At 31.6% G+C, this 27,366-nt stretch overlaps 3 protein-coding genes across 3 annotated transcripts; 2 read left to right on the top strand and 1 right to left on the bottom strand.

Annotated features, from left to right (window-relative positions):
* Positions 1-934: 934 nt before the first annotated feature.
* On the bottom strand, positions 935-5,163 carry Edem1 (ER degradation-enhancing alpha-mannosidase-like protein 2). The gene is made up of 8 exons (XM_088190076.1): positions 5,023-5,163; positions 4,658-4,954; positions 4,357-4,600; positions 3,935-4,085; positions 3,683-3,862; positions 2,116-2,372; positions 1,804-2,048; positions 935-1,708 (listed from the first exon to the last, which is right to left on the bottom strand). Exons 1-8 carry the CDS (start codon positions 5,124-5,126, stop codon positions 1,027-1,029), a joined length of 2,160 nt encoding a protein of 719 aa, XP_088046202.1. The 5' UTR covers positions 5,127-5,163; the 3' UTR covers positions 935-1,026.
* A 1,804-nt stretch (positions 5,164-6,967) lies between these two features.
* LOC148233528 (cyclin-A2-like) lies at positions 6,968-16,405 on the top strand. Its single transcript, XM_088190084.1, has 7 exons — positions 6,968-7,144; positions 12,802-13,025; positions 13,098-13,305; positions 13,365-13,588; positions 13,660-13,864; positions 13,930-14,246; positions 14,321-16,405. The coding sequence occupies exons 1-7, from the start codon at positions 7,067-7,069 to the stop codon at positions 14,430-14,432; spliced, it is 1,368 nt and encodes a 455-aa protein (XP_088046210.1). The 5' UTR covers positions 6,968-7,066; the 3' UTR covers positions 14,433-16,405.
* A 2,990-nt stretch (positions 16,406-19,395) lies between these two features.
* On the top strand, positions 19,396-26,496 carry LOC148233527 (uncharacterized). Its single transcript, XM_088190081.1, has 6 exons — positions 19,396-19,636; positions 20,422-20,692; positions 21,587-21,925; positions 21,999-22,568; positions 25,993-26,184; positions 26,344-26,496. Exons 1-6 carry the CDS (start codon positions 19,562-19,564, stop codon positions 26,490-26,492), a joined length of 1,596 nt encoding a protein of 531 aa, XP_088046207.1. The 5' UTR covers positions 19,396-19,561; the 3' UTR covers positions 26,493-26,496.
* The last annotated feature ends 870 nt before the right edge of the window (positions 26,497-27,366 follow it).

Genomic DNA, 27,366 nt, shown 5'->3' with positions numbered 1-27,366 from the left:
CAGAACCTCCAATCAACAACAAAAGAATTCATTACCGGGGTCTCAGAAATCAATAGAGAAAACCCAATTTTTATTACTATAATTAAATATATTTCTACACCGTTCATACAAAGCGATACGGTTAAAAGAGTTAACAAATTAAGCGTAGAGCGTTTTATTTTAAAGTGAGTGCGTCCAGAATCAGAAGCGACGTCCTAGAACAATGTTGTGCCCCCCCCACCCCTTCGAAAAACCTGAAATGACGACCCTAATACTAAACCAGAAATTCTTCCTCAAAGAACCTCAAATTTTCCTTCAAAAAAATGGTCTAGGCAAATTTTTTTAAATTATGTATATCATTTTAGTGAAATATTTTCACTAGTGGAAATATAATTTATCTTAAAATATTTTCCGAATAGATTCGAGACGATTTTTTTTAGATTATATTCGAGGAATTTTTAGCCCGAGAATTTCTGGTTTAGTTGTTGCACAGTAAGCCGATTCGCTCAAGCTTCGTCCAAGGAAAAGTAAAAAAGGCTCGATAAATACGGACTAACTTACTGGACAAGCACCACATCACTCACTTGGAGACATCAAGGTTCACACTCAACTCAGCTGAACATGATGAACAGAGAGAAACATTTTTATGACTGTACAACTTAGATTTCCTTTCGAATGATGTAATATTATATATTCTATAATGTTTGATTTTGACTTCTTATCATTCACATTTGGTTGAAACTCTCAATATAGCCATGAAGATATTTTAGGGCAGGTATGGTGATGGGTGGCAATTATACGCAGCTCTCAATATAGCTAACTCTTTGCTTTTGTTCGTTGTAGACAAGCAGACCTTTTATTTATGATTCTGATTACTTCTTAACAGTCTTACTGCGAGTTTTTAATACCCCTACTTATACATATGTAATGATGTATGAATTAAAAGATCTTTAAAAACTGATTAATAAATAAAAAACGTTTTATTTAAACATCTTCATAAATTACAAAAATATATATAATCTATTTATCACATTAATCCGACTCCGTTCAATTAGCGACGACAAACTCTCCGGCTAATGACATCCTTCTCAAAAATGGCTGTGCTGGAGTATGTAGAAGGTAATAATTACTCGTCGCCGGATGTTTAGGATACAACTTTTCATTCCTTATCTTCTCTAGCAATGTTTGCGGTTCGCACTTGGCCTTTTTAGATGCTGCGCTAGACAGCAAGCCTTGAACAAACACTGGCAAAATAGATCGATGCATCCTCATCTTGTTTGCGAGCACCGGAACCATTCTAACTTCGTCGTCATCATTACTTTCTTCCAGCTCGGTGTAATCCACAACCGATACGTTCAACGGATACGTTTTTTTAGCGTTTGAGCTTTCGTCGGCTGCTGTGATTGTTTCTCCCTTCGGATTTATCACTTCTTTGTCTTTGTTGACTTCGTTAAATTGCAATCCGATAGTTTCGACATTCTTAACTTGATCGTCTTGATTAGTTTTACCGTCTTCGATAGTTTTACTAACAGGCGGATTAATCGTAGCAACGAATAACGTTTTATTATCGACATTTTCATCAACTTGAACAGGCTTTTCTACTTGATTAATAACTTCATCAGTCTTGCTATCATTAATACTTGTGACATTTTTCTCGTATGAACGTATTTTAAACTTTTCTAATTCACGGAAATAATTGTAGTATTCTTCAACTTTTTGTAAGTTAATCCTTTAAATAAACAACAAAATTAATAAAATAATATTCATAATTTATACTATATATACATATATTATATATGTATATATATATTTATAAAAACTAACCTTTCGTTGGCATTATGACAACATTGCAAGGCAGCCGGATCTATTGGATGAGCTTCCGTATTAAATATATATCCGCCGACATCTAATATACATTCACCAGTCGGTGTATCGTAAATGACGCCCGAGTGACCTGAATTATGTATAAAATTATCTGGATCGAACAATAAATATAAATATTTGGTCGTTTCCGATAGAAAGAATGACTCCATTCTGTCTTCTTTTTTGTGATCTTTTACATTTTTGATCTGTAAGTATGTCATAAGATAAAAAAATGAAATTTTAAAACTAGTTACGCCATTACAAAATACATACAGTAGCATATCCGCATTCTGTTCTAGCGCTGTGTTGTATACTTCTCAGGATATCTTCGCCCATCTGAAGAATAATCGGATCTCTAGTGTCTCTATAAAGATACATGAGCGACTCGATCAGCTCCGGCCTCAAAGGATAGCTTCCTCTACCAGGCGAAGCACTTCTTGTGACCAATTTGAACTCTTCGGGTGTAAATCCATATTGCTTCCAAACAGTGTGGTAGTTCTCCACGATTCGCATCGCAGTATCAGAATCGCCTGTACAAAATGAGCGATTTTTAATTATAAACTATCTAATAAATTATTTTTAAATTAAGTAAAGATGTGCTATAATATCAGGTTGTCCCATTAGTCTTTGCGTTTTTTCTTACATTTGCAAAAATGTATAACTTTTTAAAATTTCACTATTCGTTCGGTGTTTGTTTAGAGTAGCCATATCAATGATGCTATTTAGTAACGGGATACTTTCAACCCTAAATCAACAATCGCAGTAGAGATAAAATAATCTCGGTTAACCTAGATTATGCTTTATGGGTTTCAACTCGAACATACTGCCACAATAACAGTTAAAAACATCTGTAATGCAATGGGCAGGAATGTCATTAAATTTAGAGTGCCAAATATGGTTCTAAAAATTTCATTCCAGGAATTTTGACATTGAATATCTCTATAAGGGGTTGTTAGTGAGGATATTAGGGCTGCCATCAAAGCGAATCTAAGATTAACGATACAGAAACTAGCACAAAAGCTCAAAGTGTCGCCTACATCATTTCACAAACATTTAAAATATTAGGAAAGGTGCCAATTTTCAGAATATGAGTATATCATAAATCGTCTAAGGAAAACCTCGCGCAGCGAGTCTCATTATGCCAATAATTAATAGTTCTAGAACAGAAAGATTTATTTTTGACTCGAATTGTTATTAAGGATTAGAAGTATACCATTTACTATAACACGCAACGTAAAAGGCAGTGATTGAATGCCAATTAACTCTCAATTCCAACCCCAATAAGATAATGTTATGCATTTGATGGGATATGAAGAGCATAATTCATTATGAGTTATTGGATTATAGACAATTACCACAGACCATAAATAGTTCTTCCCTTATAAATTAAAGAAGGGTAATTTTACACCAAGACAACGCTCGCTCTCGCGTTTCTTAGAAGACGATAGAAAAATCAATCGATTTTCTTGGGAACTCCTTTCTCACCCACCGTATTCTTCAGACATTGCTCCAAATACCATCATCTATTTAGATTCATGCAACAGTTTTTAGATGGAAAAAATATTTTACAAAACGGATATAAAAAACGGCATTAAAAATACATTATTTTTAGAATCAAATATAAAAAAATTATTAACATGTGGGAAAAAATGGAGAATATATAATTTAGTAAAAGTATTACACATTTTAATTTTTAACTCGTTTATCCCGCACCTTAAAAAACGCAGACTTGTGGAACAACCTGATATTCTATAATAATCGATCATAAAAATTTAATCAAAAATATTTTTTGAATACTCTGTCAATGCTATAATAATGATACTGAAATAAAATATAGTACCAATCAAACTGAGCACTCCTGGCCAGTAGGCTTCTAAAGATTGGAATATCGGTTGTGTCACTTGACCCTTAGTCATAGATCCCCAAACGTAACCATCGTTGATTTTTAGATATTTATCTATAACCAACCTAGCTTCATGGAACATATCCATTAGTTCGGGTTTTTGTAATAATATAGCACCTGAAATTGTTTAAATATAAGATACAAACACAATTATAATAGTTTATGTATAACGGTCTTAGAAAAACATACCTTTAACCAAGTATTCATAATAAGAATCGATACCGGCACCTATTCCGGAATCTTGAGCTACCCAACGACCGGTTAGAACATCAATATGATTTCCTAACAGTCCAATTGGAGAACGGTGATTGTATAATGCATTCATAGCATGCATGGCTACCTATTAACAAATATTATAAAAAGTAAAAGTCCTTTGGGAATACGTTAACAATATTTATAGTGCCGATGATAAGGCAATACTTGCTGAAAACATCCGGTGATATGAATAAGTTTTAAAACATACTTCTTTCTCTCTGTACTTTGCACTTAGCAATTTCTATTTATTTCAATCCCAAAAAAATATTTTAATTATTAAAATAGCTTAGTTAGAAGTTAGAATTAAAGTGATTCACTTCTATTCCCGTTTTATTTCTAATAATGAGCAAAAGTACCTCTTCATAAATAGGATCACCAGTCAGTCTGCTCAAAGTACCGAATTCGATAATAAATGTGCCTATTCCAGCCGTACATGTAACGCTTGTCTCTCCGTTAGGAACTCCATATCGTAAATTAACAGTTCCGTAAGGCATTCCAGTCGGAGTATCAAAAGCGACGATCAATCTCTGAGCTACGTCTTCTGCCAATCTTAACAATGGACCGTTACACGGCCACCCTGGTTCAAGTTTAACGCCGGCCCTGAATTAAACACCATTTAGCAAATTATCTGATATGTGTTTTTCTTTACAAGCTTACCTATGAGATAATAAATGAGCACTCAGCAAACCGCCGACTAGTCTTATATTCGTTTCGAACACTGAAACGTTAATGTTGGCATCGAAATTTTCTTTTGCACTGATGATTTCGACGATTCTTTGGAACTCTGTGTAATTTCCCATGACGGCTAAAGTATCCAGTGCGTCTATGAGCGTCAGAGAGTAGCTGCCCCAAGTATCTATGCCGTCGCAGCTCAAAGGTCTGAGCTCGTCGTAAGGATACGCGTATCTTAAATAACTATCGTAAGCGTGCTGGAACATTTCGCGTACTTCTTCTCTATAATAATAGCAAGTTCAAGTTGTAACAGTTGCGTTAATTTTTGGATATATAAAATTCAAACTCACCTCAATTTAATCACATCATCTCTTGTGTATTTTCTGATTGCAAAAATAAATCCAGTGCTATAGCAAAATAAGAGAAGCAAACGTAAATGATTCGCGAGTGACATGTCACCGCCTTGATATGACAGATTTATTTTTTAATTCGATACGTTTTGGCCCTAGCATATTTTATTTAGTCACATGAAATAAACAAAACATAAAAATAAGTGACAGTTAAAACGTTTTAAAATCGCCTCGAAAACATATTTATTCTAATTTTTATTTTCTAAAATCAACGTAATATGCTAAAATTTATATTTATAAATTATTATATTTTTAATTCTACTTTTACAACTGATCCGAATTTCAACGTATTCCCTTCGCATAAATGTTGGGTTTTTATTTTAATGCAGAGAAGTATAAGATTGGTAAATAAATTCTTCTAAGGCTATTTATTGACTCTATAGACCCTGGTAACATTAAAATCGATATAGTCCATTGAAGAAATCAAACATTTAACATTAGTTCAACAATTTGAATAAACAAATTTCCCTTTGTCGTATTTAGTCGTTGCTAAATAAGTTTGGAATCTCTGCATTAGATTATCTTTTTTGGAAATTTCTTATAGATGATCCAATCCAAAGAATTAGAATAACTAGAACTAAATTATATCACACAGAACATAGAATATATAGAAACGGCGTTCGTGGTGAAAAATAAACTACGTACACGGCGTAACTCTATCCACTGACGTCAGACGGCCTTGTCAAGCTGTATACACGGATCACCACATTATTTTTTTCAAAATTCGGTTGTGCACTAAATATTATGTGGGGCTGATCAGCTATAGGATGTAAAAGTCATAGTAAAGAACTATCAAAGAATAAAAATGACATAACTTTTATAAAGGATAAATGTCAACAGGACAAATGAAAGTCTGCCATTAATAGGCCGCTTTGGACTCCTAACAATAGAAATACAATTTGTTTGAAATATTTTTTTTATTTTACACTACCAAAAATGGTTTTCAAAAAATTAAAAAACATGCAGTAGTTTTAATTAATTTACCATCGAATAATACAAATAAATATTTTGCGTCTTCGGCGTCACATTTTATTCAATTTATTACACCCTATTTATACATATGATATTTTACATGGGTTTGCCTTACCTGACGACGAAAGTATACGATGTCATTATATCTGGAATTAGAGATACATTTAAATAATAATTAGAACTGCGGCGAGCATCTAAAACTTAATTTATGGGCTGTACATAACAAGATGTGAATTTTTAATACTAAATTAAGATATGCTTAAACAAATAAAAATACGACTGCGGCAATGTGACATCATGATATACCATCAAAATTATAGAACTTAATTTATGGGTTACAAAGAAATGTGAAGATGTGACATCAATGATGTCACATCTTGATATGACGTCATATCTTAATTAATATAATATTTAAAATTGTATAAATGCATTCGATCTGTTGCGAACTCTCTCTCTACAGAGTGATTTAGACCCTCTATGGAGATGGGCCTTATTGTATATTAAAAAATAATAATAAGACGTACAATAACAATACACAACTCTAGACCCAAGAAAATATTTCTAAAAACTGTAATTAAATCGAATAATAATTTATTAATATAATTTTTGAGTTACATAATTATTGTTTCTCCATAACAAATTGGTAATAATAAATATATATCGTGTTTTGAAAATGCGTTTTTTGTAACGGTGTAGTAATATAGTAGTAGAGAAAAATAAAAATGCGATAATATAGCAACAATTATTAATAATTGTAAAAGTTTGTTTGCTTACATAAACGATAATAATAGCAAATGTAATATAATTGAAATTCATTTGATTTTTCTGTTTTATTGTAGGTAAAAGAAAGGAAAAACATAAACAAGTAGGCAATATATTGGAATCGTTCTCGGGGGCGTTCCGCTCTCCGCTCTCGCGCCATAGACAAGGCGCGAGAGACGGCTGCGGCCGTTACGGCCGTTGGCGATCGCTTGTTGTCGCTGTGCGCCGCGCCGCGCCGCGCTCGTCAGCGATGGAGGGGCAGCGCACCGTTCTCGGCGCCATCGACGGCAACCTGCTGCGCCAGCGCCAGCGCCCGCTGCAGATCCAGGTTCTATTCGCATCCCCACCAGACATTTTTCAATTTCCGCTTCGAGCTGGTCCACCATGTTGGATAAACAAACGCATTTTAAATAATCCAACAATAATTATCACCTGATGATTATTGCTATTTATTATTACCAATTGTTACTTTTGTTACACGTGCATATTGTACATTGACATCGTTATTTTTCAGTGTAAATTACTTCACTTCTCAACCGCCGATCCCACTCAAAATGATTTTTGCTCAACATTATGTTCTGTGCACACTTTTCGAATGAAATCGCATATTGTGGGAAAAAGCTACAATTTAGCTCACTTTGCAACAAAAAAATTCGATCACAGAATCTGCGTTAAAAATTATTTCTGAAACCGAAAAACGGAACATTAGAATCTAAAAGCAATAAAATCGTACCGTCGCAACGTCAGTGGCAACGCTGTTATATAGCGTTCATAATAAGACTACAATAACTAGCAATATTACCACTTACAATAAGTGAGAATCGAATGAAGTACATCTAAACCGAAGTTTGACTAATATGAGAGCGCAAAAAACAATTATCCCTTCTCAGAAATCAAAAATCCACGTCAAAAGCAACAAAATCGTGCCGTCGCAGTGGGACGTAAATTTTTCACCTCTGAGAAGTGATAATTGTTTTTGCGCACTCCTATTGGTCAAAATTCGAATTGAATAAACTTTAACCAATACTCTCATATCACAAGTCCGTTGTAATATCGGTTAGGATAGTCTGTACTTCTTCCGCTTGAGTTGGCTAAGTTTGTATTTTTGACTTGACCTAATGAAAGTTCTAAAATTATATTTAGTCTTAAAACTTTCATTAGGTCTATTTGGGTTTGGTTAATTCGTGTAGGTTAGGTTTGGGTTTGAACAGCAAATTTATGTTTCGCAAAGTGAGTTTTTAGAATAGCATATAATTTCACTAGCATCTATCAGTTAAGTTATATTTTCGCCAGTAGAAATATATATCTACTGGTGAAAATGTATTCGGACTTCACTAGTGAAATTATAACTTTACTAAAAAATGCAACCATTACACATCACATATAAATAAATAATGGTAAATATGTAAATGCATATATTACTACGTATGTTAAAGTTTAAATCATAATGTTTTACATTTAGTCTTCAGTTGTATATTTGTATTTGTTCGTCTAAAGAAAAAATTATGATACATTTTGTTTAATTTTTTATGGGCTTTGTGACATAGAAAAAGCTGCTTTAAATTTAATTTAAATGATATTTGAATATAATTTTCTTTAGTAAACGCTTTAACAAAAATTTTGTTTAATAAAAAGCCCTGCCTAACACACACAAATTATAATGAAGGTGTTAGTCATAAAATAGTTTCAATTATAGGCACACAAAATATGAATACCCAAGGTAAGGTAAAAAATATTACTAGTAATAAAAATGTCACTAATCAACCAAAAAAAAGCAAAAATATGGCACATTTGGATTTAAATTTTGGTACTGCAAATGAGTTCGTGTCAGTTTAATTTATGTAAAAAGCATATTTTTATTACTGCCATTCCTCAAAGTTAATTTTGCAACCCTCGTATTTACTTGAGTTTTACTGTTAGGATGTGAGCTTTATCATTGATACATGTACATGCAGCATTTGGGAACTCAGAATGTTTATTATATGCTGATGACCTGAGTATTTCAAAGTATTCGTACAAACGTAGGTTTGCTCTCTTTACAAAAAATACCTAGTCACAACTGACTACTCTTCAGCATTACAAATTGTCACAATCCTATATATTGTCTGGATTTCCAGTGAAATCAAATACTTGATATTAGAGCAGTGTTTCCCACGGTGGGGCGTACGCCCCACCGGTGGGGCATCACGCCTCAGAGGTGGGGCATCACGCCTCAGAGGTGGGGCACCACGCTTCAGAGATGGGACACGTCGGAAATTATCAAATATTCCACATATAAATATAATTTGCTCGTTCACGACTAAATATACCCACGTGCGTAGGATTTCTTAAGATTTGGATTTATACCTGCTGGGCATGACGAATGCCTACCTTTTTGTCTTCTGTGTGAGAAATCCTTTACCAATGAAACAATGAAACGAGGTCGTCTTGAAGCACATTTGAAGGCGAAACATAGTACTCATAATAATTCAGATATTATTTTCTTTCAAAATCTTAAAGAAAAATTTGGAAAACGAACAACATTAACAAATCTATTTTGTGCACAAACTGCAAGTATTGATCGTAGTCTTGAGGCTAGTTACCAAATTTCATTGCTCATCGCTAAATGTGGAAAAAACCATAGTATAGGAGAGGATCTAATCAAGCCATCAATATCAGCATTTCTTAAAACAGTTCTACAACAAGATGACAAACTCGTGAAGGCTATGCCCCTCAGCAACACTACTGTTTGCAGAAGAATAGACGAATTGAGTGAAAACGTTGAAATCCAACTTGTTGAAAAGCTGAAAACAAGAAAATTTTCACTACAAATGGATGAATCAACTTTGAGAGACAGTGAAGCCGTGTTGCTAGCTTACGTAAGATATATTGATAAAAGAGAATTTGCAGAAGAAATGTTATTCTGCAAATCATTAGAAAGCACCACTACCTCCAAAGATATATCTAATAAGCTAAAAGAATATTTAGATGTTAAAAATATACCAATGAAAAATATAATATCTTGTGCTGCAGATGGTGCCCCCAATATGATGGGAAAGAAAAATGGCTGCTTAAAATTAATGAAAGACGAGAATCCAGATTATGACTGGTGCATTGTGTTATTCACAGGGAAAACTTGGTGGCTAAATACATTTCACCTGTTCTAAATGAGGTACTAAATTCCGTTATAAAGTGTATCAATATGATAAAACTAGTACTAAATCTAAGCGTCTCTTCAAGTTATTTTGTGAAGAACAAAATGCGGAACACGTAAGACTGTTACTTCACACTGAAGTAAGATGGCTCTCAAAAGGAAATTCCTTAAAAAGATTTATGGAATTATTTGATACCCTTTGTGATTTTTTAAGCAACCGATCTGATATGAAGTTTTTGATGACGGTCGACGGTAAAGCATTTGTAAGCTATTTAACTGATATATTTGAAAAATTAAATATTTTAAATAGCCAACTTCAAAGATCGGAGAAAACACTTGTCGATGCAAAAGCAAAGATATTTGCATTTACCACTTTTATCGAATTATCTAAAAAAAATATTTTGAAAAATTTTACTGGCTCCAAAAATGTGAAGTGACTGATAATGCTAAACGTGTTATTTTGGACCATCTGCAAACTTTATCAACTGATTTTAAAGAACAATTTGCTGATTTAAAAGAGATACATTTTCCGGCTTGGTTGACACAACCAATGCTGGTAGATATTTCAAATGAAAATTTATATGAAGAACTTTCGGAAATGCAAAATGATGATTCGATTACAAATTTATTCAATATAAAAGGAATAATGGCATGGATGTGCGAAGAAACTAACACAAACTATCCTAATATTACTTTGCATGCTAGAAATTTATTATTACCCTTTCCATCATCTTATTTAGTGGAATGTGGTTTTAGCGCCATAAGCGATTTACTCATTAAAAAAAGAAATCGATTGAATATTACAAATAGAGGGACTTAAGACTGAAATTAACCAAGTTAGATCCAGACATAAAATTTCTTTGTAGCAAGAGTAAGTGAATTTAATAATTTAATAATGGATTAGGCATTACCATTTTATTTTATTTTACTTACATTTTTAATTTGTATTTTGTAATTATTTCAATTATAATATACGTTTTGAAAATTTACCTACTGTTTTATTAAAAAAGATGCCGGTGGGGCATATGACTTTTGAAAAGACTACGGTGGGGCATGGCATAAAGAAGGCTGGGAAACACTGTATTAGAGAGAATAAATTACTTTTTCATGATGTCGAGGGGTGGAGTCAACAATCCGCCAATGTTTAGGTATGAATTGTAGAGAGTAGGGTTTGCAATACCGGTATTGGGGCAAAAATCAACCTTCGATACTACCAGTGTTTTTTTTCAATCAATTATGAAATGATTTTTTTACGCATAAATTTATCCTGTTTATAAAATATGATGAACATGTCCATTTATATCTAAACTTTTTTTCCAATTCATAAAACTTTGAGTATGTGTCGAACATTCAGTGTAAATTGTAAAAAACGTTCTGCCAATACAAAGACAGGGATTTACATGTGAGCTCCATACAATTCTATGATAAATCCGATGGCAGCGCTGCAGTTTATTGCAAACACTAATAATTCTTTGAAGAATATTTAATTTTAAAATATCTACAATTGTTTTTAAACAAACTTCAAGAGTTGTCATTAGATAAAGGTTTTAATATTTAGTTCAAGCAATTTTCAACCTTAAAATATATATAGGGTGTCCCAAAATAATTTATAACTGTGATATCATTTTCGAATTGATGACGGCTAAATATGTCATCTGCGCCTAGGGCTGGAAAAAATAATTCTATGTTTTTACAAATTGTGTATTTTATTGAAAACGATAGAACTATGCTAACGACAATGCCCTTATTTCTCATGAATAAATTATTCTTATTATAGGGGACTAACCTAAGTAGATATCAAAGTAGAATAATAATTTGCAATATTTACTTATTTTTTATACTATAATATTCACATAAACATTTATAACTTAAATTGAATTAACGTTTAATATGAGTAGAAATAAATATATCATTATTTATTTATATGCGATGTATAAATGGTTGCATTTTTCAGTAAAGTTATATTTTCACTAGTGAAGTCCAAATACATTTTCACCAGTAAATATATATTTCTACTAGCGAAAATATAATTTAACTGATAGGCGCTGGTGAAATTATATGCTGTTCTGAAATGTTTCTGAAACTTGATTTGACAGTTGCGAAACGTGCTGTTCAAACTCAAACCTAACCTACACGAATTAACCAAACCTAACTTGACCTAATGAAAGTTTAAAACTAATTACAATTTATTCGATACTTTCATTAAGCTAAAATACAAACTCAGGGGGAAATAAGCAGCAGAAGAAGCAAAGATAGACGTCTCATCACGCATATTTCTTTGAACATCAAATAATTCTTAATAAACTTGGAATTCGCTAAAAGTAAACATATTTGACAAAGAAACATATACTTTAAAAATTGTTGTAAAAATTACGTCATAAAATACTGTGCAGATAAGAAGATAAAAATAAGAATACAACTACAAAATCAGATATATAACCAATAGTAAAGCAGTTGTTTTCTGTATAGCGACGTATCGAAAAATAAAAGCTTACATCTAGTTGATTGAGTTAACACATTGCCTTTTTTTGTAATTTCACTTTAGCTTTATTACCAATATTGTCATTTTCATCTAAGAGTTGCTGATAACTCCATATTTAGTAGAAGTGTTAAACATTGGAACACACTTTTTATTTTTCCTAGTGGAAACAACGAACAGTAAAAAATCATGTTTCTAAATGTTCCTGGTTCTTCTTTGATACAACTATATTGGTTTCTTGACTAAATTTCATCCAAATTGATTTATATTTTGTTTCATTTAAACATTAATTCGCAAAACAAATTTTCATATTTATATTTTCTTTTTTAATTCATATATTTTTTATGAATAAAACTATCTCTTTTCTTTTTAGAAAACACAACTAAACACTAATCGGATAGACAAGGAGAACACCAAACAACAAAATGCAAAAAGTGAAAAGTTGGTTCAACCGCCTGTCGCTCAATTCCAAGCGTTCAGCGTATACGAGAGTACCTCGGCAGAAAAACCAACTTCTTCCAAAGCCGCAGCCGTCAAAGTCAACGTCTCTTTAAAAGAAAAACCGATTCCGGTTAACGTTTTAAAGCTACATACTCGGTAATATAAAATTTTCTATAAATTCTATATTGCTTAATACAAACTGATAATTAATTTTCTTCCTTTAAACAGTAATTCGCCACTTCAAAAGATCAAGGATGAAGACGCTGCAGCTTCTCCGTCTATATTGGACGTCAGCATGTCGTCGAATTCTTCCATGGTCAGGTCCGAAACGAAGAAATACGAAGAGAAAAAAGCGACCGCCAAAACGATCCGAGAGCAGTTCTTCCACGTCACTCAATACAGAGAGGAGATATATAACTACATGAGAGAGATAGAGGTATTGATTCGAATTTAATTTTTTCAAATTACCTATTTCTGATCTATATTTTTTTATAGAAAAAATATCGATCCCGCCCCGATTACATGCGTAGACAGGCCGATATAACTCAATCTATGCGAGCCATCCTCGTCGATTGGCTGGTGGAGGTCAGCGAAGAGTATCGTCTGCAAACCGAAACTCTATACCTTGCCGTGTCTTATATCGATCGTTTTCTCAGCTTCATGTCCGTTGTGCGAGGCAAACTTCAACTGGTTGGAACGACTGCCATGTTCATTGCGTCGTATGTATTTCGATTTTCGCAAGATAATAGAAAAGATTTTAATATGAGACTAATAACGTTCTGCTCTACAGGAAATTTGAAGAGATATACCCACCGGAGCTAGGAGAATTCGTATATATAACGGACGAAACATATAACAAAAAACAAGTGTTGCGAATGGAGCATCTTATCCTCAAAGTTTTATCGTTCGATCTGTCTACGCCCACGCCGCTAGCTTTCATATCGCTGTTTTGTATATCCAACGGCCTTTCGCAGAGAACGCTTTATTTGGCGATGGTAATTGTTGTAAAGCAACATATTTGATGCTGTTATATTATATTGACGATTTCTGTATATTTCAGTATATTTCCGAACTGTCGTTGCTGGAAGCCGAGCCGTTTTTGGTGTACCCGTCGTCGATTCTTGGAGCATCGGCTTTGGCGGTCGCGCGGCATGCTCTCTTGTGTTGTCATTGCCACAACGACACTTCAGTCGACAATGAAGAACTGATCAGTCCGTCGTCGGCTTGCATGCAGGCCGCTTGGCCGAGTGCCCTCAAACGGAGCTCGGGATATGATCTGACCGATTTGGAGGGCTGCATGAGAGAATTGGGCAGAACGCACGCCAAGGCCCTGACGCAGCCGCATCAGGCCATCGTCGAGAAATATAAATCCAACAAGTGAGTAATTTTTATCGATTAAATCTTGCCGTGTTGATTAATAATGAAGTGGCTAATGATTTATTGCGTTTCAGACACGAAGCTGTAGCAACGATAAAGCCAAAGTCGATGTATTTGCCCGTCGATAAGTCCAACGTATCGATGAACAGCAACTCGGATTCGAACAACAAAGAAAACGAAGCATGATGCACGCTTCTAAAGAAAAGACAATTTTTATACTTTTTATATTGTAATATTAGTGTTATTGACATTAACAGTGGGACCAAAATAGAAAATATATTTTGGACAACCTTGCAAAGATGAACGGTGTCGTCTGTGACCCAAGCTGCATGTACACGTGAGAATATGATTTTTTGACATTATATCGATAAAGAAATTGATTTTCGGTCGAACGTGTGGGAGAAACACAAAATGCCATAATTATACAATTCTTATGAACGTAATAGTACAAATGTAAAATTTTTGTTTGTTTGTTTTTAATATAATTTTTTTAATATTAATTAATCTGTTCTGATAGTGTATTTATTTATGGTAAAATTGTGGCATTTTTAAAGTTAGTTAATGTAAATTTTATATACGCAAGGTACCGTAGTAGTCTTATTCTTTGTTTTATTTTTATTATTTATAAAAATATATGGTTTTGATTTTTTTTAATATTCCTATTTATTTTGTTATTGAATATATGCGTATATATAAATTTTCACTTTTGAATCTTGTGTAAAAATTTCGATTTTGAATATTTAGTGTCCTGTCACTATAAACTTATGCGATTTTTAAATTGTACCAGAGATCGGTCATACAACATTTTTCGCTAATCTGTAGAAATTAGTACTTTTGAAGGCTTTTCAATCCATGACTCAATATAAATCTCAATAATCCAGAAATCTTGAAACGAGTGTGTTCTTGATGATGTATATCTATTGTCTCTTGTCAGTTTTTATTATTATTTTATATCGTGATATTTTCGTCATTTTTATAATAATTATACAGACTTAAATTAAATCCGTCACTAATACTCATCACCAAATAATTTGATTTTATACTCCTGGACTTTTATCTTAAGTTATATAAATATATATATATATATTAGAGGTGGCCATACTTTTGATGATCTTGTCCCGTTTGTAATTTATCGTTGGTTAAAAACTTGCTTAGTGCAATTTTTATTATTATCAAATAAAACAATAGACTCGGTAGTTAGATATTTCACTTTTTTTATTTTATTTATTTAGATTGCTTGCTCTAAAGTTAAAATACGATTAGTAAGATCCATATACTGGCTATGTCTGATATATATCTTGCAAATGTTCTAGTGATACTTAGATTTAAAAATACGTAGTTAGTAAAATTAACGTTAATGTTTAATGCGCTTAATGATCAACCTCGTCGATTTTCTAATTGAAATAATCGATTAATTCGTTGTATTGTGTACATGAACAAGATTTTCAGTATTCTGCGTTTATTAATTATTATTTACTCATTAGAAAAAAGGATTTCTTATGTCAAAACAGATGCCGGTTTGTGAGCAGGTGCCGCATACTTATAATTTGCGTATTTTTCAAGCCACTGAAAGAAAAAGTTTCTATAACTTAGTTATAGATAATATGAAAAGTATGCAGATAATCCGAAATTTAAGGAACATAAATATACAGCTCCGCCTCACGAGTTTATTGCCCAATCGTTGGCAAGTTTATTTTTGTTGAATTTAACAAAACGTTCTTGTGTTATTTTTTTTTAAATACTGAAAAGTCTAGTATTGCCTTGTATATAATGTATACACGCACACGTGTAAAAACCATGCCTTATTTTTAAACACTTAATCAGTATCGTCAACGAGTCGTGTCGACCTTAAATTGGGACCATTAAATGTAATTTTAAATTTAAATATAAATTTGTGCCACTTTTGTAATGTAAGATTTTAGTGAATAGTCCTTGGAGATTAATCGTGACGGTGGATACCACAAAAGTACAAATGATGATATTGGTTAAGCGACGTGTGTGCGATTCGACGTCTGTCGGTTGTATTTGTAATTATATGGAAAAATTGATTTTTGGGAATTTTACCTTTTGAAAGGATGTTCATCTAAATTTGTTTGATAATTTTATATGCGAATTTCTTAAAAAAAAAACAATAAAAATACATGTGTATAATATATAAATTCGTTTTTTTATTTATCTAACCATTTGGCTGCTACCTAGTTTATAATTTATCATAGAACCTTAAATACTGGTATATTTATAATTCAATACTGGAATATTGACATTGCATTTTTTCATATATTACGGTATATTTGGCAGATTTTACAGGCACCGCAAAAATATCTTAGAACTCATACCTTAAAAACAAACTGAGGAATGGCTTCCAAATTATTTTTTTATAATGTGTGTTAGTCCCTTAGAAAGTTTTTTTTTGTATTTTTAACACTGCTTGAACAAAACAATTTCAAGCCCAACTATTTACTTTTTATGTTTGGCGTGCTGACAAACATTACTTAGCGAATATGTTTAATGAAATCAAAATTGCAAATGGATACATTCTTCATTCTTATAATATATTTATGAGGGCATATTACAATTGTAATAAATTCTTATTGTACTCAATGAATGTACTATGTAACAAAAAATGCTTGTATTATTTTTGTACTCCATAGAAAGTAAGTTAAATAAGATAACACACTAACAAATAAATTAAATAATATACTTGTGTATTATTAGATTGATTCATTTAAGTTGCAGTAGTTAGAATTTGCCCTTAGTATTGAAAAGGTTAATTAGTGACATTCAAACACGGTGATTGTATCAGTTTGAATGAATAAAAATACTATTGCCCCATAGCTTTTTAAACTTTTTGCCTTTTGTTATATACGGGCGTTATTTATTTTGAAAGGTTGCAAAATCAGTCTCGCTACTCTTCTAAAACGTATTTTTGATCTGATTCTAAAAGCGACATTTGGGAGGGGCAGGTGGCATTTGCGCCCCCTCCTTGAATTTGGTCAGAAAAATACACATCATTTAATGAAATACAGTAGACCCCCCAATAACACGGTAAATTTGGGACGTTCTATTTGTGTGCGTATAAAATATTTTGTAATACATACGTACGAAACAGACGCGTGTGGTGAGATATCCCCCCTTTGGCTCGCTCATACAATAGCACATCCCCAATTTACCGTGTTATTGGGGGGTCTACTGTACTTCGTTTACGTATATAAACCAGTCAATTTGATGGGTGTGATTAAAAATAGCTTTTCAAAAATAAAAATAATGTTAATATATTTGAATTGTTCAAATATAAAAAGTCATAAAAAACCCAGAAAAAATACTGTCTGATACAAATCAAATCAGAATCCCGTCGGCTTGAACGTTAAAATAAACGTCGAATCGAAATATTAAAATAAACGACCACTGACTGGCCAACTTTTGCCCCCCCCTTCGGATAAAATTGATATGAAAATCTAAAAAAAACATTCCTGAATCTATCCTGAAAATATTTTTTTAAATGTGCCATTTCAGTGAAATCATATTTTTATGTAACTACTTATTTTAGTTTTTGTACACTAGATGGTTTGTGCATTCTTAATTTCTTCTTTATTATTTTCCAAAGATCTTCAATAAGGTTCAAATCGGGGCTGTTCCCAGACCCCAACGATTTAATTCCGCATTTTTCCTTATAATCTAAAATCTTTTATTAAATAATTAGTTTTATTTTAATTTATTATCTCATTTCTAAGACATTGATAAAATTGTTTTAAAAATATATAACTGACTATTTTCGCCCGATGACAAGGTGCAGAATCATCCATGAAGATGCAGTCTAAATTTGAGCCCAGGTGCTCTTCCATCGAAGGGATTAAAAATATTCAGGTTTATTTTAACATTCCGTTGATAAAATATATACTTCCCACTCTGGAATACGAAAACATTTTTCACACAGTTGACTAGATACAATAATCACGGTATTTTTCACCCTTGATGATGAAAGTATTGCGTTCCATCTGACCCGTATAAATTAATTCTGCTCTCATCGGAGAACATCACTCTTCTCCAATCGATAGAAGTCCAATTTTTATGCCAATTAGCCCATTCCATACGTTTCTTTCACATTTTTTGGGTCAATAACGACTTTTTAGCAGCTCTACGTCTGAAGAGACTTTCATCCCTGAGATACCTAAGAGTTGTGTCCACACTTATTTGTTTGTTTTTTGTATCATTGAACTCGCTGGTAATATCTACCACTTTTTTAATAATAACCCATGACGAACCTTGTCGAAGGCCTTCTTAAAATTTGTATATACAATGTCTACATGAATTCCCGCATCGAGAAATTTTGTCACCGTTTTGGTGAAAGACAAAAGTTTAGTAACAGTGAAAAGTTTTAAAACTAATTATAGTTTTAAAACTTTCATTAGGTATAGTCTAAAATATAAACTAAACCAACTCATCTCTTAGGGGAAAATAAGCAGAAGAAGAAGTACAGTCATCTTGCATATTATATATGTTTTAAAAATATAATAGCCATTCCTACCGACATTACTACGGACGTCTGATATGAGAGTATTGATTAAAATGTTTTCAAACCGAATTTTGGTCAATAGGAGGGCGCAAAAACAATTATCACTTCTCAGAAGTCAAAAATTCACGTCAAAAGCAATAAAATCGTGTCGGCGCCGTTGTAGTGGGAACGCTCGGTAACGAGCGTTCCCACTACAACGGCGACGGCACGATTTTATTGCTTTTGACGTGGATTTTTGACTTCTGAGAAGTGATAATTGTTTTTTGCGCTCTCCTGTTGGTCAAAATTTGGTTTAGATATGCTTCATTCGATTCTCACATATCTTAAGTTGTAATATTGTTCCGTAAAGAAATAATATAAGTAATAAATGCATTAGTTTTTTGTTATATTTAAAACAGATACGATGCTATTGTTGTATTGGTACTGGTTATTATAAATGTTTTTTTTTTATTTCAATTAAAATAAAACAAAACAAAAAATATATTTAGATAACACATTATTTATTACTTTTCAAACTGTTTTTTGTATTATTTTAAAATAAATAATAATCTCATATACCACATTTGGGTATGACTGCTTCAATTACGTTCTAGTAAACATCTCTTCTTATTATCGAAATTGCCCACTGATAACTTCAGTTCAGTTCAGAATCGGTCGCGATCAGCTCTTAGAGTCAAATGTTAAACAGTAATTGAGTTCACAGAGTTCAAATCGAGAATTTAACCATTGACCTGAAAGGACTCTCCCACGCAATTATGAGCGCTCCTGTCTCAAAGTGCCGAGAGAAATAGAGAAAAGAGGAATGGAACAAAAATTACTTTTACCACCTGATGGTGGCTGGTCTTGGGCTGTTTGTTTTGCTTATATCGTGAACAATGTGAGTATTAATTACTATGATTTAATTATTAATGCATATTAAATTTCAGTTCAACAATAAAAATGTGACATGATTTGTTATTAAAAAGTGCAGTGGCTCTCAATTTCATATATAAAATTAAAAGTATTTAATAGTATATATTTATAAAATTATTTTACAGTAAACAGCATTGGAAAACTTCCATACTAAAACACTTCAACTTACTCGTTTGTCTAAAATATGTTTGTATCAAATATCTTAAACTCAATCATCTTAAAATATCTCTAGACTTATTTAATATAGAAAAAAATAAGGATACAAAACAACGCCATTATAATAATTTTGAAAGTCAAATTCAATATATCTGTTATTAGTTTTAAGTACAAAAAATAGGATAAACTCACCAAGTTGAATAATTAAAATTAAATGTAGGAATATCTATGCTGATCCTGAATATTTATTAACTGCTCAAATATTGTTGTATCTTATAAAAATGCCGCTTGAGAATAATATTGTTGTATTTCATAAATAATATTATATGCTATTAAATAAAGACTGTTAAGTAACTCGCGCTTTACTCTTATAATATCTCGTTACTAAATTATTTTATTCTTTTACTATCTTATTAGTGAAAAAAATTTTTAAATATGTCAATCATCATGTTTCATATTAGATATTAGGTAATTTTAATTTTAATCATTTAGATTTATTAGCTCCGTAATTTTCTATATTCTCTTCAGAATTTTTAAACCACAATGTTAGATTCCACATTTAGAAGCTATTAAAATATTTATGTATCATTTCAGGGTATTTCTCTACCTCTGGTATTTGGCCTCGGATTGCTATTTCAAGAAACTTTTACATCCTTCGGCATAACTGCAATGCAAACCATGATCATCCTCAATACGAATCAAGTGATCATGATCAGTTTTGGCATGTTCACTCCTCGTTTATTAGACAAATACGGTTACAGAAAGATTGCAGCGGTCGGAGCTCTTCTTACATCCATCGGAGTACTAACAACTTCCGTGGCTAGAACAACAATTAGCTTAATTATAACTTATGGTGTCATTACAGGTTATTATTTATTTTAATAATTTATAATATTTAGCTAATTGTTTATACACTAAACAAATATAATCAAAACATGCATATAAAATATGACATAAACATAAACAGAATATGAAAAAAGACTTATATTATAATTTATTTCTTAATGCACAAAGGTGTTTCTTTATTCCATTAAAGAAACCCGCGGATTGTCCTAGAAATATTATACAAATTCACACCTTTGTACAATATTCCCCTGGCCGTACTCATTTTCTTATACATATCGATCCTTAAATTATCTCTATTTCTAGTTTTAAATAATATGTTACTCTGATAACATATTATTTTCTAACTTATATATAAACACTAAAACATTCATCTGCAATATTTTTTGAATATCCAATCATTTCAATCTTTCAATCATACTTCTACAACAGTATATATATTTTTATTTAAAACTACTCTCATATAATACTATTGTAATTTTTTTTTGTATTTATACTTAACATATTTCTCATCCAAGATAATATACTTATTTATCTATTTTTTTTGATTATGTAAGTACAATGTTCCTTATTTTTTTATTATTTACAATTACTCCTAAATATTTTATATTTATAACTATTTTTGTATTATTATCTAACATATCTTTATAATTAATAATCATACATTTAGTTACATACGTTACATTTAGTTACATAAGTACATTATTTTTCAATTATATTTCTATTATTCTTAATTCGTTATTTAAGTTATCTTCAAATTCTTTAACATTATCACCTATGCAACAAATTAAAGTGTCATCTGCAAACAGATGTATTTTACGTTTTTATGTATTATTATTTATATCATTAATTTTTATTATAAACAACAATGGTCCTAATTTGGATCCCTGTGGTACACCATGAAATATTTTTTTAGGCCTGGGCTTATCTTTGACGTCCATGTCTTTCTCCCTGGCTCTCGACAAATATTTTAACAAGAAGAAGAATCTGGCCAATAATATCGGATTATTTTTCTCCGGATTGGGTCCGATTTATATGCCTCATTTGACGTCGTTTTTATATTTGTATTTTGGTTATAAAGAAGCTATTATGATTTTGGCTGCTGTGTCTATGAATTCTTTAGCGGCTGCGTTAATCCTCAGACCAATCAAATGGTATTTAAAATCCGATGAAAGCAAATCGATCAGTCAGATTTGGCAAAATGGAACTATGAAGATTAGAGCAGTTCAAAATAATCAAGAATCTTTTAATAACTGTAAGTAAAAGAATCTATAAATTTACTATCTATAGAATATGTGATTAATTTTGTGTTTTCTAATATGTTCTAGTATTGAACGAAGATAAATCTACAGATGAAATGACCGAATCCGACAAAGACTATTTGGAGGACGGCTCTCATTTTAAAATATCGTTCGGATCTCTAGACGATATCTCAGACCGAGAAATATCTATTGGAAGTAATATTACTTCAAAGTCTTCCTTAATTTTAAACAACGCTGCTTTAAATTCCAAGATCCAGAAGCGTGCGGCGGCAGAGGTTAATCTCAACAGTTCGTTCGATCTGTTTGACCAGATCAAATCCATAAAGGCCGATAACGAGTTCAACGAGAATGTGGCAAATGAACGGATAATTACTAAGGAGAATATCAAGAGTGGTGAATTTTTAATCATTACTTTATCACTGGCCGTCGCAGCCGAGATCAGTTTTACCGTATTGCTGCCGTTCATCTTGAGGGATTTGGTGTTGGATGTCGCCCAGATTGGCATTGTGTTATCTGTGATATTTGCGTCAGAGTTTCTGTTTAAGCTGACGTCACCTTCTATAGGAGAGTGGTGTCAGAAGTCAGCCAAAGCTATGTACTTCAACAGTTTGTGCATGCTCGTGTTCACAAGGACTGGTGAGTGTTTTATTTATTTATCTAATTATTTTATAATGACCTAATAAAATAGTGTTTGTAAACATAGTATTAGGTTGTCCGATAAATTTGTGCTTCTCTATGATTTTATAATTTTATTGATTTAACGGTTATTTAAGAAATATACCAATCTAGTGACTAATCTATTTCAGTACAATATTTTACTGGTTTAACGTGAAAGTGGAAGGCGACTGCTTATTGCTACTTTTAAGGGTTATCTCGATCGATATATGGCATAGCTTCGCTTGGTGCTAGTTTGTCTGTGTTTATGTGTCAAGTTTAGACTGAAGTGTATTAATAATATAAACTTATACACCCATTGAGAATTAGGGGAATGTTTATTGCGGAAAAAATTGCTATTGTCTAATAAATATTTTTAGTGTGAGCATTCCTTCCAGGACTGACCATTCGGCTTCATTGCCGGTCCTTTTTACAAATGCTTTTAAACCATTTAATAGTAATTCACTCAGAATTTGTGTAACACAACACAAATAAAGCAATTTTTTACAAGCTTTTAGAAAGTCATAACAACTCTTATCTTGACAATATGATATATTAATATAAGAAGCGTTCAGATATGCGTGTAATGCATGAAGTTTGCTACGAGTGAAATTATATTATTATATTTATTTTTAAAATGTTTTCAACTCAGCTTAATTTATTTTAATAAAAATTGGCAGCACTCTGATAACACTGGCGTAACAGACACTCTTTCGGTGGTAACTCTGGCGGTCTCGTGCCCTGTTCAGTTATATAAATAACATGTAACTTCACATTTCATTAAAATATTACTGCAGCGGCTCAATCTGTGTCTAATTGTCACCCGTCACCTTCTGTCGCCAAAATATTATGCAAGTTATATTTTTCATTGGTAATAAATATATAAAGTGTTTGGTTAATTTGTATTTACTATATTAGTTTTTCAAAGATACCATATAAAAGTAGAAAAAAATGCACAATAATATTTATTATATATTATTTTTGTTATAGTTATTATTACTTTTATCCATTATCGGAAGTTGGCATTCATTTGTATTATAGTGCTTTTACCAAAGCACTGTCGGCAGGGACGTCATTTCAGCTTTATCCGGGGGGGGGGAGCAAAATTTGGCCAGTCAGTGGTAATTTTTTTAATATTTCGATTTCATTAAAATTCATATTATTTCATTAAATGACATGCATTTTTCTGGCCAAATACAAGTGGAGGAGCAAATGTCCCTATGTGCCCCCCCCCTCTCCTCAAATGGCGCCCCTGTTTAGAATCCACGTCAAAAGCAATAAAATCGTGCCGTCACCGTCGCAGTGGGAACACTCGTAACCGAGCGTTAACTCGTACCTATTAATATTTACTAAAGAATTTATATTACGATGTTAAAAAATATATAAACTGCCTTTTTTGTCATTATTTTCCCAGGTCTCGGGTTCGCTCTCTGCGGCCTTCTAAAAAAGGCTTCTAAATGGTATATCTCCAACTCCATGAATGTACATACTTTTAATTTTTATAGACAGACAGATAATACATAACACCTTACCATTCTCATTCTAAAAAGCAAATTCAATTTGTGCCCACAAATAACTTTTTTCATGCAAGTGATTGTTGTCCTGTCTTTCTCGATCCAGCATTTTGTCTCTAGTGTGTGGTCACAGTAATCTAAATAGTATTTTGGAGTACTCCCTATAATAATACATAGAAAGTCGAGTCATATTGATTAATTTTTAGCTGTATTTTTTAAAGGCTTCTGCTTCTTCCATGTGAGCATCTGAAATCATTCTCAAATATTTGTTAAGAGCACCGTAACATCGGCACATCGCAGGCTATTGAATGATACTCCGTTTACTTTTATCTGAATAGATGTTAAAAGTAATAGAGAATAAAATACAACCTTGTCGCTTTTTGTTACCAATATAGATAGGTAATAATTCAGAGAATCTTATTGCTTACTCGTGTAGATTTAAAAATTTTCATACGCTCACGTTGAACTTTATCATATGCTTTTACAAAGTTGATGATAGATAAGAAAATGTTTTATTAAATGGAAACCGATATAGTAATATATTTTCTGGTATATTCTGTTTTAAATTATGTTAGTTCATTGCACTTTAATATTTTTAGTATTGTGATAAACATAGATTTTAATCAAGCGGATGATATAACACGTTTGTCATAAATTTCCTTTGCTAAGTAAAATATATATTATATGAAAAAATATAGTTATTGATATCCGATATAGAAAAAGCTTTTGATTAGGTTTGGCACGACAGCTTAACATATAAATTATCTAAAGCCTCTGATTATTTTATACACATAATATGCTTATTGCTCATACCTGAATGATCAAATCTATGCCGTTTTAATAAATAATGAACTCTTTATAACAAGCCCTGCGATACAACCATTTCTATTTATTGTATAAACTAACGATATCCTATTTTTGAAAATACTGACTAACCAATGTACGCTGATGACAATATTTTATTAAGTGGAAAATTAAAATAAATAAAAATAAAACTGAAACAATCATATTTACAACTCAAAGACAAATTTTGGCTCCACTTCTTAAAAGTGAATAAAAAACTGCATTATATGGAGAGCGAGCGTCAAATATCTGGACTCCAAGTTTAAATTTACTTGGCATATTTCGGAACTCATGTCCAAGGGACCTGCTGTTATTACGGCCATGAGACCGATATTTAAGCGTATTATAAATAATATTTTTTTATTATTATATAAACAGCTAATTAGACTGATAATAATATACGGTTGCAAGGTGTGGAGTAGCACCAGTAATACAAATTTTTCAATATTAACCTTAAAAAAACTTCATCTTTTTTAATACCATCAATTAAATAACATTGCCATAATCATACCGATAAATATTAAATGAGATCATATTAACCCACTTATCTCTGGAATCGGTGACTACGGCAAGACCAAACATAAATTTAAATATAAAAAAAATACTTTAGAGGCATAAAATTATTTTTTAGTAGATCCTGGTCCTAAGTTAAGTAAATATATTTATCTTAAACGTGAAAATTATATATTATTATTTTAGTAATAATTTTAATTTCGTAAATTTTTTTGTATTTTTCTTTAATTTATTGTATTATTACCAAAACTTTTATTCACATTTTGGCAATGTTTTTTTTGTATTCTTAGTTTTGTAATATTTTTATTATTATTAGATATTATATATTTAAATTATTATTTTATTTGCATTTGCTATCTATTTATTTTATTTTATTTCGTAATCATTAATGGGTCTCGTTTTTCTATTTAATAATTAATTAAGATGAGGTTTATCTATATTTATATCAATATATTTATTTTTCTATTCTATCGAAAATTTATTCAACAATTATAAATAGTCACTCTAAAAAGGAGCATATTTTTAAATAATTCCAGTATTTATGCTATCTACGTCGTACAAATTTGCTTTGGTGGCCGGAGTGGGTCTCGGAGTAACCAAAGGGATCTGCTCTACATTCACAAACTTGGTGATTCCCGAACAAGTATCCCTGGAAAAGATTGACTTGGCGTCCGTCATCGAAAGACTTTCCACTTCGATATTTTTAATAGTCCTATCACCGATATTAGGTAAACATATTACGTACTTCACCGTCCATATATTTTACTATATAAAAATGAAACAGACTTTACACAACCTTGACCGTACTTGCGTTTGAACGTGAGTGTCTATTTTCAAGGTTTGCGTTTGCATTTGTTGTTTTAATTTATAAATTATTTATTTTACAGGTCGAATGCGAGAAGTTAACGGGTCGTATAAGAGTTCAATGGTGTTGATTAATGTGTTGACCATAATCACAATTTTATTATGGATCCTAGAGTGTGTATACATGAGAGCTAAGAGCCGATTGCAAAAATATACACGCAACGTATGTTGAATCATGGAGTGGTTTTCTTTTTTGTATTTATACCCTTTAGAGTTGACACGGACGGTCAATTATCACGCTGTCACTAAATCGAACTTGATTATCACAGTGACCGAATAGAACACTTGTTAAATGCAAATTGAATTGCTAAAACGGTTTTTTAACATTAGGTCATTTGCATTATGTTGTCTTTGAGCAAATTTAACCAGTGCGTTAGTGTCAGAGTTTAAAATAGTATCTAAATCCAATAATAGGATTTATTATTATGATATATTCATTAATAATATAAAACGTTTTAATTGAGATATAAAGACAATTAAAAAGAATCAAAATTGTATTGTGTTTGGTCTCATAAAATATAATATAAATTCTGGAACAAACTAGAAGAGTAAGTATCGTATCAGTTAAAAATCAAGTACACAACATTAGTATAAATTAAACAGAAGTTTTCTACATTTATGACATACGGAATATATAATTTATTCATAACATATGTCAATATCTAATTCTAAATATTAATATGTTTTAATATTTTTATTTTCTCTTAAACTAATGAAAGTGCAAAAACTATAATTAGTCTTAAGACTTTCATTAGGTTAGGTTTTGGTTTGAACAGCAAATGGACGTTTCGCAACTGTTCAATTGAGTTTAATAGACATTTAGAGCAGTATAGAATTTCACTAGCACCTATCAGCTAAATTATATTTTCGCTAAAGAAATATATATCTACTGGTGAAAATGTATTTGGACTTCACTAGTGAAAATATAACTTTACCGAAAAATACATATTCACTGTAACATTTATAAATCGCATGTAAATAAATAATGTATATTTATACGTATGGATAAATTATATTTTTCCTGTTAAAAATATATATCTACTGTT

Source organism: Plectrocnemia conspersa, unplaced genomic scaffold (genome assembly GCF_051122295.1).
Source record: "Plectrocnemia conspersa isolate PC_06_02 unplaced genomic scaffold, ASM5112229v1 ptg000008l, whole genome shotgun sequence".
Taxonomy (NCBI): domain Eukaryota; kingdom Metazoa; phylum Arthropoda; class Insecta; order Trichoptera; family Polycentropodidae; genus Plectrocnemia; species Plectrocnemia conspersa.
This window is presented reverse-complemented; position numbering and strand designations above follow the sequence as displayed.